This window comes from Podarcis raffonei, chromosome 17 (genome assembly GCF_027172205.1).
Source record: "Podarcis raffonei isolate rPodRaf1 chromosome 17, rPodRaf1.pri, whole genome shotgun sequence".
Lineage (NCBI taxonomy): Eukaryota > Metazoa > Chordata > Lepidosauria > Squamata > Lacertidae > Podarcis > Podarcis raffonei.
The window spans coordinates 35609552-35621752 of NC_070618.1; the positions used below are offsets into that span (position 1 = coordinate 35609552).

At 45.4% G+C, this 12201-nt stretch overlaps 1 protein-coding gene across 1 annotated transcript; it reads right to left on the reverse strand.

Moving 5' to 3' along the window:
* LOC128405355 (uncharacterized) lies at positions 1 to 11660 on the reverse strand. Its single transcript, XM_053371883.1, has 4 exons — positions 10726 to 11660; positions 8253 to 8339; positions 1634 to 2555; positions 1 to 898 (listed from the first exon to the last, which is right to left on the reverse strand). Exons 1-4 carry the CDS (start codon positions 11658 to 11660, stop codon positions 851 to 853), a joined length of 1992 nt encoding a protein of 663 aa, XP_053227858.1. The 3' UTR covers positions 1 to 850.
* Between the last annotated feature and the right edge of the window lie 541 nt (positions 11661 to 12201).

Sequence of the window (12201 nt, forward strand, 5' to 3'; positions counted from 1 at the left end):
TAAAAAGAGATTAAATAGGGTAGGAGCCAGGATACAGCCTTGCCTAACTCCTCGGTTATTCAGAATTGGTCCTACAAATCTACCATCTTTTGAAACTTTAACATATATTTGGTTATTGGAGTGTAAACTTTGAATCAATGTAAGCAGGTATGAGACAATACTAAGGTGTTCTAATTTGGTCCACAGTTTATTACGATCGACCGAATCAAAGGCACTTTTAAAATCTACAAATGCCACAAAAAGTCTTCGTTTGTTTCTCAAGACATATTTGTCTACAAGATGACTTAACACTAGACACTGGTCAAGAGTTGAAGAACCTGTCTTGAAACCAGCTTGTTCCTTACCTTTTGTAAGCATTGATTCTTCCAGTTTAATAAGCAGAAATTTGGCATAGATTTTACTTATGCATGGTAACAAACTAATAGGCCTGTAATTCTCTTGGCAATTCCTATCACCTTTTTAAAAAATCGGCACCACTATTGAGTTATTCCATGATTTAGGTACAAGGCCTAAATGATTAATAGAGTTAAAGAGCCGGACAAGATTAGTGGCCCACTATTCCACATTTCATCTCAGCAGATCTATTGAGATGCTGTCCATACCAGGGGATTTTCCTTGCTTTAACGAAAGAATTATCTTTTTCATCTCCTCAACATTAATTTGAAATTGTGTGGTTACTGCTGAAGAAGATTTAAAATTTTCCATCTTAAAAACTTGGGAATCATAAAAAACAGTGGTAAAATGCGTAATCCAAGCTTCATCACTTATATTAGGAAAGTGAGTGGTAGCTTTTATTGAAAGGAGTGACCAAAAGGTTTTGGTATCTTTAATTTCTAATGCAGTGACAATTTTAGACCATTTGGCTTGTGAAAACACAGATTTTTTTTTCCAGGAGCATGTTCTTAAAAGCGTTTTTCATTTCAAAATAGGTCTTCCAGAGACCTTGGGAGTTAGTGATAGAGGCTTCTTTTAGACAGGCTCTGAGTTCTTTCTTATGGTTGATACATTCTTTATCAAACCAATTATACTTATTTGAAGGTTTTTTTGCTGAACTGGAGATTTCAAAAGGAAGAAAATAATTCCTGAATTAGTATTAGGGTTAAGATATTTGCTTATGGGCTCACTGGAAGGACAGATCGTGAAGCTGAGGCTCCAGTACTTTGGCCACCTCATGAGAAGAGAAGACTCCCTGGAAAAGACCCTGATGTTGGGAAAGATGGAGGGCAAAAGGAGAAGGGGACGACAGAGGACGAGATGGTTGGATAGTGTTCTCAAAGCTACCAGCATGAGTTTGACCAAACTGTGGGAGGCAGTGGAAGACAGAAGTGCCTGGCATGTCTGGTCCATGGGGTCACAAAGAGTCGGACACGACTAAATGACTAAACAACAACAACAACAACATTTGCTTATGGTAGTTCAGCTAATCCTAGCACATGCAGGCCCCAAATACCTGAAAGACAGATTGCAGTCCGTTTCGCCATTACAGGTACCCAACATTTTGGCTAAAGTTTAAAATAGACCTGAAAGCGCACACACCATCTGTGTGCTCTGCTATCCAAGTGATGTTGGCTCCCACTCCTGCTACTATAAGGTGTGACAGCAAAAGACACTAATGAAAATGGCGCCTGATGATCCTCGTCAAGGCTGCTTTCATTTCACTATTCCTGAGACTGTAGATGAAGGGATTCAGCATAGGGGTCACCATGGTATACATGACAGCGGCCACAGTGTCCTTGCGATCCGAGTTGTTGGAACGTGGCTTGAAATAAATCCAGCTCACAGTGCCATAAAACAAGACAACCACAGCAATGTGGGACCCACACGTGGAGAAAGCCTTTTTCTTTCCAGAGTTGGATGGAATCTTCAGGATGGTGTAGAAAATGCCCATATAGGAGATGACGATCAGCAAAAACGGCCCCAGGACCTCCACCGACCCTTCAGTCAGAATCAGCATTTCTATGACACTGCGGTCTGAGCAAGAGATCTCCAACATAGGGTAAAGATCGCAGAAGAAATGTGGGATCTCTCTAGAGTCACAGAAAGACATGTGAGACATCAAAATGGTATAAAGCAGAGAGTGGACAATAGGGATAACCCAGGACACTGTTGCAAGGAGGAGGCAACGCTTACGGCTCATCAGGGCAGAATAACGCAGGGGGAAGCAGATGGCCACATAACGGTCGTAGGCCATGGAAGCCAACAGGAAGCTGTCTGAATTGCCAAAACACACATAAAAGTACATCTGGACCAGGCAGCCATGATAGGAGATGGTCTTCTTGTGAGACAACAAGTTTTCTAGCACTTTGGGGATGGTGGTGGAGGTGAAGCCCAAGTCAGCTAAGGCAAGGTGGCTGAGGAAGAAATACATAGGAGTGTGGAGGAGCCGTGAATCAGAACGGATCAAGAAGACGATTGTTGCGTTCCCCAGAAAGGCCAGCAGGTACATGGAGAGGAATAGCAGGAAGAGGAGCCCTTGAAACTCTGGCTGGATTGGGAAGCCATGGAGGAATAACTCAGAGAAGTCTGTTGCATTCCCAGGACTCATTAGGCTAAATCTGCCGTAGGGGCAAGAAGAAGAAATGTTTAGGCTAGTAAATTCCCCACCCTCTGCTTGCTAGCTGCCCAAACTGAACTATGTGGAAATCCCTCTTTCCTCTCCTCATATCATATTCTCCATGTCTGTTTTTCAGATACTGCCAGTCACAGACATAGCAAGGGACTTTAAGACTCTGGATTAGAAGCTGAAGGGCCTTAGGGTGCAGGTGGTTTTTTCACCAGTGCTTCCTGTTGAAGGTTGTGGCCCAGGAAGAGAGGGGAAGATACTGGGGGTAAACCAGTGGCTGCTCAAGTGTTGTTGTCAGGAATGATTTGGCTTCTTGGACCATGGTTTCTGCTTCCTTGAGGATGGACTTCTGGCAAGAGATCGGTTATACCTCACAGTGGTCAGCAAGAATGTGTTTGCTCATCAGGAGAGCTTTAAACTAAATCCTGAGGAGGAGGGAGACAATATTGCAGACGAAAGGAAAACACCTGGTAGTGGGGTTAATAGCTTTGTTGATGTACAGGAAACTGAGGTGGTGCTACAGAAAGCTGCTAAAGGTCACCAAGCATTTAAGCATTTAAAGCACACCTGAAAAACATAGTAAGTCTCCCCCCCCCCCAATAATTATGAGAACCATACTTTGTTAAGGGTGTTGCGAACTGCTTCTCTGTGAGTGGTAAAATACAGTTCCCAGAAGTCTTTGGGGATAGGCAAGTACTTTAATTGTACTGAGTGAATTCAGCAGATACTGATTAGTAACCATTAAAAAATCCTCAAAAGGTTTATTGGATGTTAGAAGCTTTTAAGTGGGTAACACATTGTTTCACCAATCTATGAGCAGTGAGAGATTCCAGAGGTACCAGTGTGATAGGAATTTTGAGGTCTTAGATATATGGTAATGTTCATAAGTGTACCAACCAAGCATGTACATAGATCAGCACAGGAAGACCAACCTGAATCCATTTTGATTCCCAAACTGACCAAATGTTTTCTCTGCAAGGTCAAAGGAAAAAGGAAAAGCCTCCCCATTGTCTTTTCCTTCACAAATCCTGTCTTAAGGGTATGTCTGTGTTTGAATAGGGTGTGAGCCTGTGACATGGCCCAGGAACTAAGTATTTACCATTACAAAAGACTGGCCAGGCTCCCCAGGCAATCCAATCTAGTAAGCAGGTATCCAATCAAGTAACCTGCCAGACAGGAGATAAACAATGACAGGAGAAAAACAACATTCACATTTCTGTTTTAGACCGCCTTTTCTGTGATGTAGGTATGAGGTATCTGAGGGGTGGTCTTAGGTTACAGCCCTTCTGTGATGTATGTATGATGTTTCTGGGGGTGGTCTTGATTTACAGGGTGGCAATTTCAAAAGTCCATATAAGGCCTTGCGTGCCATTGTTCTGGGTTCCTCCTCCCTCCTTTGTGTGGTGAGTAAGGACCCTGTTGCAACAGATCAATAAAGATCAGGCTTACTAGCTGCTTTGCTTCTCAATATTCTCTGGTTGGCATCTGTTATTTTCTCCTACCAATAGGGAACCTACGTAAGGACTCTATATGGGCTCTTGGATACCCCATAAGGGAAAAGGGCAATTTTTGTTTACAACACCAGGCATGTTTAACAGGGTCTGTGTTTACTTTTGGAACAATGAGGCCAAGTGGAGTCTGTGATCTCTTTATGATACAGGGTTTATTTACATATCTATGCATCCTGTGTCTAGATGGAGAGAGATCAGAGCATTCACATCCCAAGAGGGTCCTGTTTCTTCCATTGCTGCAGCCTCAGATTCCAAGAGACTCCAAATATCATGTCTGACCTCCTCTGCAGCTTGAAACAGACTGCCTGCTTCATGCTTTGCCCCCCATGCTCCAGCTTCAAAAAAGGACAATTCTTTCCTGTTTGCTGACCTCATTGCCCACTGCAGTTCTGCTCCTCCCTCCTGAAACTCTGTCCTTTTGTCTCTGCTAATGATCTCTTACCTCAGCGAGGGCTTTCCCCATTTTCTGTCCAGCCCAGACAGAAAATGGCCTTCTTAATGGGTGTTTCCTGGACATGGAAAAACCGCTTTAAACTCAAGCCCCCATTAGGCCCGGGAATTTAGGGGTTGCCTTACATTCTACCCCTGCACTGAATCCAGACATTTTAGGGGAGTCTTGCTCCCACCCCAAAAACATAACAATATTCACACTTACTTAAGTAAAGGCGCTTCCTGTTTGCTCTCTTGCTCCTGTCAATGTGAAGAACAAAGAAAGTGGACTTGCTCTGCATAGGACGAAACTGGCTTCCTTCATCTGCTGAGGAGATTAGCTCTGTGTTTTCTGATGCAAGGGAAGCTTTTGTTCATCTCTGCTTAAGGGTGGTGATCTCCAGGGTCCAAGGAAGACTCAACCAGGTTCCCCCTCCAGAATTAATAGAATGCAATAGCATAAACTCTGGAGAATCATCATTCAGAGACCCAACCCATCATTCAGCTTAACAAATTAGCTGATCCTCATTAATAAGTGTTCGAAAAGTTTTTTCCTTTGAGTATGGATGTTGGAGGATTCTGGTTTGCTCCGCAACTGGGAACAAGTTTGAAATATACTCGGAGTCGAGTGTGAATTTCCTGCGCTTTATTCAGCTCATAGTAGCAATGAATGAAACTTTCCCCAAAATGGCTCGGTACCTCAGTGGTACCTCGGGATGCGAACAGGATCTGTTCCAGAGCCCCGTTTGCATCTTGATTAGAATGTAAGACATGATGGCGCATCTGCGCGTGCATGGGTCGTGTTTTGCTGCTTCTGCGCATGCGCGTGGTGTTATTTTGAGCGTTTGCGCATACGCGAGCGGTGAAACCCGAAAGTAATGCGCTGTTACTTCCGGGTTGCTGCGGAGCGCAACCCGAAGGCGCTCAACCTGAAGCAAATTCAACCCGAGGTATGACTGTACGTTATTTACACAATGGGCCCCGCGTGATTGGCTAATTCCAGGCTGCTCCTGTAGGCCAATCAGGTTGCGGAGTCACCTCCTCCAAAAGCCTGATTGGCTGCTCCTGCAGGCCAATCAGGTTGCTGATTCACTTCATCCAGGAGCCTGATTGCGATGCTCCGAAGGGTCCAAGAGCCCTCCCGCCACCTTCCCAAAGCCCACCTAGCTGTAGGAAGGAGGCAGCAGAGCTCCAGCATCCTGTTAGAAGCCTGGTGCCTCATTCCCAAAGCCTGGGAAGCTTCTGCCCAGCTTTGGGAAGAGGGCGCAATGCTCACGGGCACAACATCAACACCCCCTCATCGCCCTGGCAAGCTGGTGCCCCTACGAAAAAATTCACGCCACTGCTCTAACCCCAAATATAATTGGATGGGTGTGCTTCTGCCCGCTCCATATTTTTGAGGGTTTTTTGAGCACTAAGTATTTCCCCAGTCAGCTTGGTTTCATCTCACAGGGGCAATAATGTCCTTGCAATTTTTTGGACATCCAAAACCACAGATTCTGGATCTACCCTGAGATGTCTTTCTAACAGTGCAGTCTGACTTGGAAATGTGAGAACCATCCCCATATGGGAGCTCCCCATAGTCTTGACCTCTGAAGCATAGCTCCACATCTCAGTCCTGTCTCGCCTCGTTGTTTCCATATTTTCCACATCTCAATTTTAACGCCTTAATATTCTCCGTCCCTGGTTCCACGATTCTCAATCATGTCAAATATCATATATCCTTTCATCCATCGAATACAGCTTTATTTGTATGTTTATATTTTTCCAACGCCTTTTTACCAGCACAGCTTCCTCTGACTCCATTCCAATCCGGAATGTTATCCAAGTCTGTTATCTGAAGTTCAATGCCGCAGCGACTCCCAGTCATTAATCCTTCCAATCCAGGCTGTTGTCTAAACCTTCCTTTTGAGCTTTAATTAATCAGTACCTTCCACGTTAAAATGGTTGGGCAAAACTGTTTGCAATATTGCATTGTAAATAAACTGTATCAGTCATTTGGCGATCGATCAGCCTCTGGAGACCGCACACTCCTCCCTCCGGGCCCTAGAGGGGGGGCTGCTAGACATCCATTCAGCCTTCTCTCTCGCTCATAATGAAAAACTTCTGCAAACAGCTGCACTGTATATTGTCCCAAGTTGTTATCTCAAATCATTGCAAAGTCAGCCAGCAAATAGCTCCTGCTTCCCACGAAGAAAGGGAGAGATTCACATTTTTCCCTGCTGCGTCATATTAACAAGCGCCATCTTGCCGCCTCTTCCATCTTTGTCAAGTAAAGCTGCACAATTAAATACCTAATTATAAATAGAAGTCCATCTGTACTCTTTTTTAAAAAAAACTAATATTAAGTTCTTACTGAGGCTTGGCATAGAAAACCAATTGTAGATGTTAAGAAGACGGGAAAAAACCCATACCAAACACCTCCGTAATTCAAACGCCATGATGAGAATCTCTTTGAAGTCCAAGCTTAAACCCCCAGGGATTGTACAATTTTGCAGGTTTTTCCCTTGGCTTCTTCGGTCCAGACCATGCCTGTTTGTTGTCCAAATCTATTCATTTTTGCAAACAGATATTCCCGGCTATGAGAATGACATCGGAGAGTGCCAGCCATATCGTGCTCTGCGACCCAGTGTCTTGCCACTTGCACCTTGATGCAAGTCGGCAGTCTTGGACAATCTGCGGGTCTACGAGACAGTCCTCCCCCACCTTGTGGAGTCTGCCAGGGCTAATTACCCCCATATCAGCCCTGAATTACCAGCCCGGCTTGCTGGGATCCACAGAATGCTGTGTGAGATAGTAAGTCTGCAGGCTTGAGGTTGAGAGCTGATGCAACGGGCTGATGCAATCAGCCTGCAATACTTTCTATGGAGGTGCTGGGTCAGAATGACTCAGCAGTAATGTGCTGACAGTTGATTGGCTGTCATCGGTTTAAAAGGGAAACCTGTCCAGCAGTAAGGTGGTGGCGTAGAGGAGTGTGGTCAGAGAGAAAGAGCCTTCGATATTTGCCTTAAGGTGCAGCCAGGTACTCTGTCTGACTGTATGAACTGCTTCTGTAGATATTTGTATATAAAGCTCACAATAAATAACACTGCACTGAAGAACCTGGAACTCTGAGCATTTCTGCTAAAGCGCCACGAATAATTCGTGACAGGGTTACGGGCCCAGCACACTTCCGCTGCGCAAGAGTACAGGTGGCAGTTATCTAGCCGTGGGTGCTGGAGGTGAGCTGCAGGTATGGAGCAGTCCAGAGCTGGCATGTTGCTGGAGATGCTGATGGCCACGAACTACAGTATCTGGTCGGTCTGCATGCAACACTTCCTGAAGCGTGAGGGCCTGTGGAAAGTGGTGGAAGATCCACCACAGCCCCCTGAGGAGGATGAGAAGGATGAGAAAGCCTTGGCTACGATCATCCTTGGAGTGGACGACAGCCAGCTGGCCTACTTAGCAGATAAGGTGACAGCAAGTGAGGCATGGAATGCGCTCAAGGCTGTCCATGTGCGAGAGACAGCTGGCTCGCTGATAACACTGACCAGGAGAATGTACCGGTGTCGGAAGAAAACGGGGGACTCCCTGGTAAACCACCAAAAGTTCCTAACAGGCTGTTTCCAGGAGCTAGCCTTAAGAGGGAGGCCTGTGGGGGAAGAGCACAAAGTCTTTATAGTCCTGAGTTCCCTTGACGACAGCTATGATATGCTAGGCAATTCCCTCAAGTTGGCAGAGACTGATAAACTGACTCTGGAATACGTTACCGGACGGTTGTATGCAGAGGAGGACATGCGTGCAGAGAGAAAGACGACCTCAGCCCAGCTGTCGGAGCATCCCAGAGGGAACAACAGCTGGGAAGAGCAGAGGTGTCGGGAGCCGGAGAAACAGCCAGGAGGAGCTGCTGCAGACCAGCCGGTGGTCAACAAAGTAAAAAGGTGATTTTGCTGCAAGTCCAGTGGTCATCTGCTTCGGAGCTGTCCGAGAAAACAACAAAAACAGCAGAAGCACAGGAGGCAGCAGAGAGAGTCTACTGCTTGGGTGTCTGCAGATGGCCAAGAAAATGAAGAGCTGTGGGTTCTGGACAGCGGAGCTTCTCAAACTTTTTGTAAAAGAAAAGCATTGCTGACTGATGCTAGGGCTTCAGACAAAAAGCATGTAAGTCTTGCTACAGGCCAGAAAGCTAATGTGGTCTGTGAGGGTGAGATTGTGTTCCCACAGCTGGGACACACATTCAGGAATGTGTTGTGTGTGCCTAGTATGCAAAACAATGTCCTGCGTATTCCTGACTTGGCAAAAGCAGGCTTTGAAGTAAACTTCATGGGAGATCAGTGCCAGATAAAGCAAAATGGGGCAGTGTTGGCAAATGCTAACCTTAGAACTAATATGTATGTACTATGGTGTGCGTCTAAGGTTGCAAATGTGCAAAATGTCCCAACCCACGATATGTGTATTCATGTCCTGCACAGGCGTCTGGCTCATGCTAGCTTTAAGGTGCAGCCAGGTACTCTGTCTGACTGTATGAACTGCTTCTGTAGGTATTTGTATATAAAGCTCACAATAAATAATACTGCACTGAAGAACCTGGAACTCTGAGCATTTCTGCTAAAGTGCCGTGAAGAATTCGCGAAAGGCTGGGATCCGATCATACGGGAGTCAGCCATTTCCCACCGCTGGAAACCGGAAGCTCAGTTTGAGGGTCTTCAAAGCCCATGACACCTTTGGTAAAGGCTGTTCTCCAACTGGAGCACTCACAGGCCAGTGTTTCCCAGTTTTCAGTGTATATACTACATTTTTTAAGATTTGCCTTGAGACAGTCTTTAAACCTCTTCTGTTGACCACCAGCATTACACTTTCCATTTTTAAGTTTGGAATAGAGTAGTTGCTTCCATAGACATCTGAAGGCAGTCTTGTATCGGGAAGCATTTAATGTGTGATGTTCTGATATTCAAAACTTGCTACACACACTCTAGCTGGCAAGATGTTCACACTAGGGCTGGCCCAACCATGAAGCAAGGTGAGGCATAGAAGATGGAGCAAGCTTGTTTCATCCTACTCCAGGGGGTACAATCTGAACCAATGGCTTCAAGTTACAAGAGATTCCAGCTAAACATCTGGAAATACTTTCTGAAGACAGTGGAACGAACTTCCTTGGATGTGGGTGGCCTCTCCTTCTTTGGAGCTTCTTAAGCAGAGGTTAGATAGCCATCTGCCATGAATGCTTTAGTTTGATTCCTGCATTGCAAATGGTTGAACTAGATGACCCTTAGGGTCCCTTCCAACTCTACATTTCAGCAATTGTATGATTCTATGATTCTAAATGGGTGCTGTCTTGGGCAGGAAGATTACACATATATGAGCAGCTATGCAATCATTAAGTCAGTGTTTCTCAAACTTGGGTCTCCAGCTGTTGTTGAACTAGAATTCCCATCACCACTGACCACTGGTCCTGCAAGCTAGGGATGGTGGGAGTTGTAGTTCAACAATAGCTGGAAACCCAAGTTTGAGAAAAACTGCATACAGCACATATACACAACTTATATCTAAAGAGTAAAATAAGTCCCCAGTGAACCAACCCCCCCCTAAAGCATGGGTGTAACAATATGCCACAGACACATGCTTAAAAAAAAAAGAGAACAAAGGAGACGGTTAGTTTGAATCCAACTATACCCTATAAAGAGGGGGGAAACTTCCAGTGTGAGTGAATAATGTGAAGTGTTGGACAGCTGACTGGGTTCGGTACGTTTCCACTGCTCCAGAATTCCCAGCCAGTAGCAGAGCGGCGGCGTGTGCTTGATGTGTAAGTGAAGAGAGAATCCAGTTATACCCTATAGAGAATGGGGAAACTTCCTGTGTGAGTGAATAATGCAAAGACCGTTTGGTTGCCTATACTATTCCTGAATCATATATCTACTCTTGGAAGATTTAATTATCTATTTGAAGTCTGGTTACTACTTACAGGGGAGTGATAGTTAATATAAGGCAAATATAAGATTATGATGCTGATCTTTACTGTATTAGGAATAAGATATTTGCTTATGGTAGTTCAGCTAATCCTAGCACATGCAGGCCCCAAATACCTGAAAGACAGATTGCAGTCCATTTCCCCATTACAGATACCCAACATTTTGGCCCAAGTTTAAAATAGCCCCGAAAGCGCACACACCATCTGTGTGCTCTGCTATCCAAGTGATGTTGGCTCCCACTCCTGCTACTATAAGGTGTGACAGCAAAAGACACTAATGAAAATGGTGCCCAATGATCCTCTTCAAGGCTGCTTTCATTTCACTATTCCTGAGACTGTAGATGAAGGGATTCAGCATAGGGGTCACCATGGTAAACATGACAGCGGCCACAGTTTTTTTTGGATCTGTGCTGTTGGTACGTGGCTTGTAATAAACCCAGGTCACAGATCCATAAAACAAGACAACCACAGCAATGTGGGACCCACACGTGGAGAAAGCCTTTTTCTTTCCAGAGTTGGATGGAATCTTCAGGATGGTGTAGAAAATGCCCGTATAGGAGATGACGATCAGCACAAACGGCCCCAGGATCTCCACCACTCCTTCAGTCGGAATCAGCATTTCTATGACACTGCGGTCTGAGCAAGAGATCTCCAACACAGAAGGAAGATCGCAGAAGAAATGTGGGATCTCTCTAGAGTCACAGAAAGACATGTGAGACATCAAAATGGTATAAAGCAGAGAGTGGGCAATAGGGATAACCCAGGACACTGTTGCAAGGAGGAGGCAACGCTTACGGCTCATCAGGGCAGAATAACGCAGGGGGAAGCAGATGGCCACGTAACGGTCGTAGGCCATGGAAGCCAACAGGAAGCTGTCTGAGTTGCCAAAACACATAAAAAAGAACATCTGGACCAAGCAGCCATGATAGGAGATGGTCCTTTTCTGAGACAACAAGTTTTCTAGCACTTTGGGGATGGTGGTGGAGATGAAGACCAAGTCAGCAAAGGCAAGGTGGCTGAGGAAGAAATACATAGGAGCCTGGAGGAGCCGTAAATCAGAACGGATCAAGAAGATGATTGTTGCGTTCCCCAGAAAGGCCAGCAGGTACATAGAGATGAATAGCAGGAAGAGGAGCCGTTGAAACTCTGGCTGGATTGGGAAGCCACGGAGGAATAACTCAGAGACGTCTGTTGCATTCCCAGGACTCATTAGGCTAAATCTGCCGTAGGGGCAAGAAGAAGAAATGTTTAGGCTAGTAAATTCCCCACCCTCTGCTTGCTAGCTGCCCAAACTGAACTATGCGGAAATCCCTCTTTCCTCTCCTCATATCATATTCTCCATGTCTGTTTTTGAGATACTGCCAGTCACAGACATACCAAGGGACTTTAAGACTCTGGATTAGAAGCTGAAGGGCCTTAGGGTGCAGGTGGTTTTTTCATCCCTGCTTCCTGTTGAAGGTTGTGGCCCAGGAAGAGAGGGGAAGATACTGGGGGTAAACCAGTGGCTGCTCAGGTGTTGTTGTCAGGAATGATTTGGCTTCTTGGACCATGGTTTCTGCTTCCCTGAGACGGACTTATGGCAAGAGATAGGTTATACCTCACAGTGGTCAGCAAGAATGTGTTTGCTCATCAGGAGAGCTTTAAACTAATTCCTGAGGAGGAGGGAGACAATATTACAGACGAAAGGAAAACACCTGGTAGTGGGGTTAATAGCTTTGTTGATGCACAGGAAACTGAGGTGGTGCTACAGA

Bases quoted from the DNA above. Each gene is read 5' to 3' on its own strand.
- LOC128405355 (XM_053371883.1), bottom strand. From the start codon at position 11,660: ATGAGTCCTGGGAATGCAACAGACGTCTCTGAGTTATTCCTCCGTGGC. The intron at 8,340-10,725 runs GTGTCTTTTGCT...TGCTCTTCCCAG, and splicing joins ATTGGGCACCATTTTCATTA to CTGTTGTTCCCTCTGGGATG. The intron at 899-1,633 runs ATCATCAGGCGC...GCTTTTAAGAAC, and splicing joins TGAAAGCAGCCTTGACGAGG to ATGCTCCTGGAAAAAAAAAT.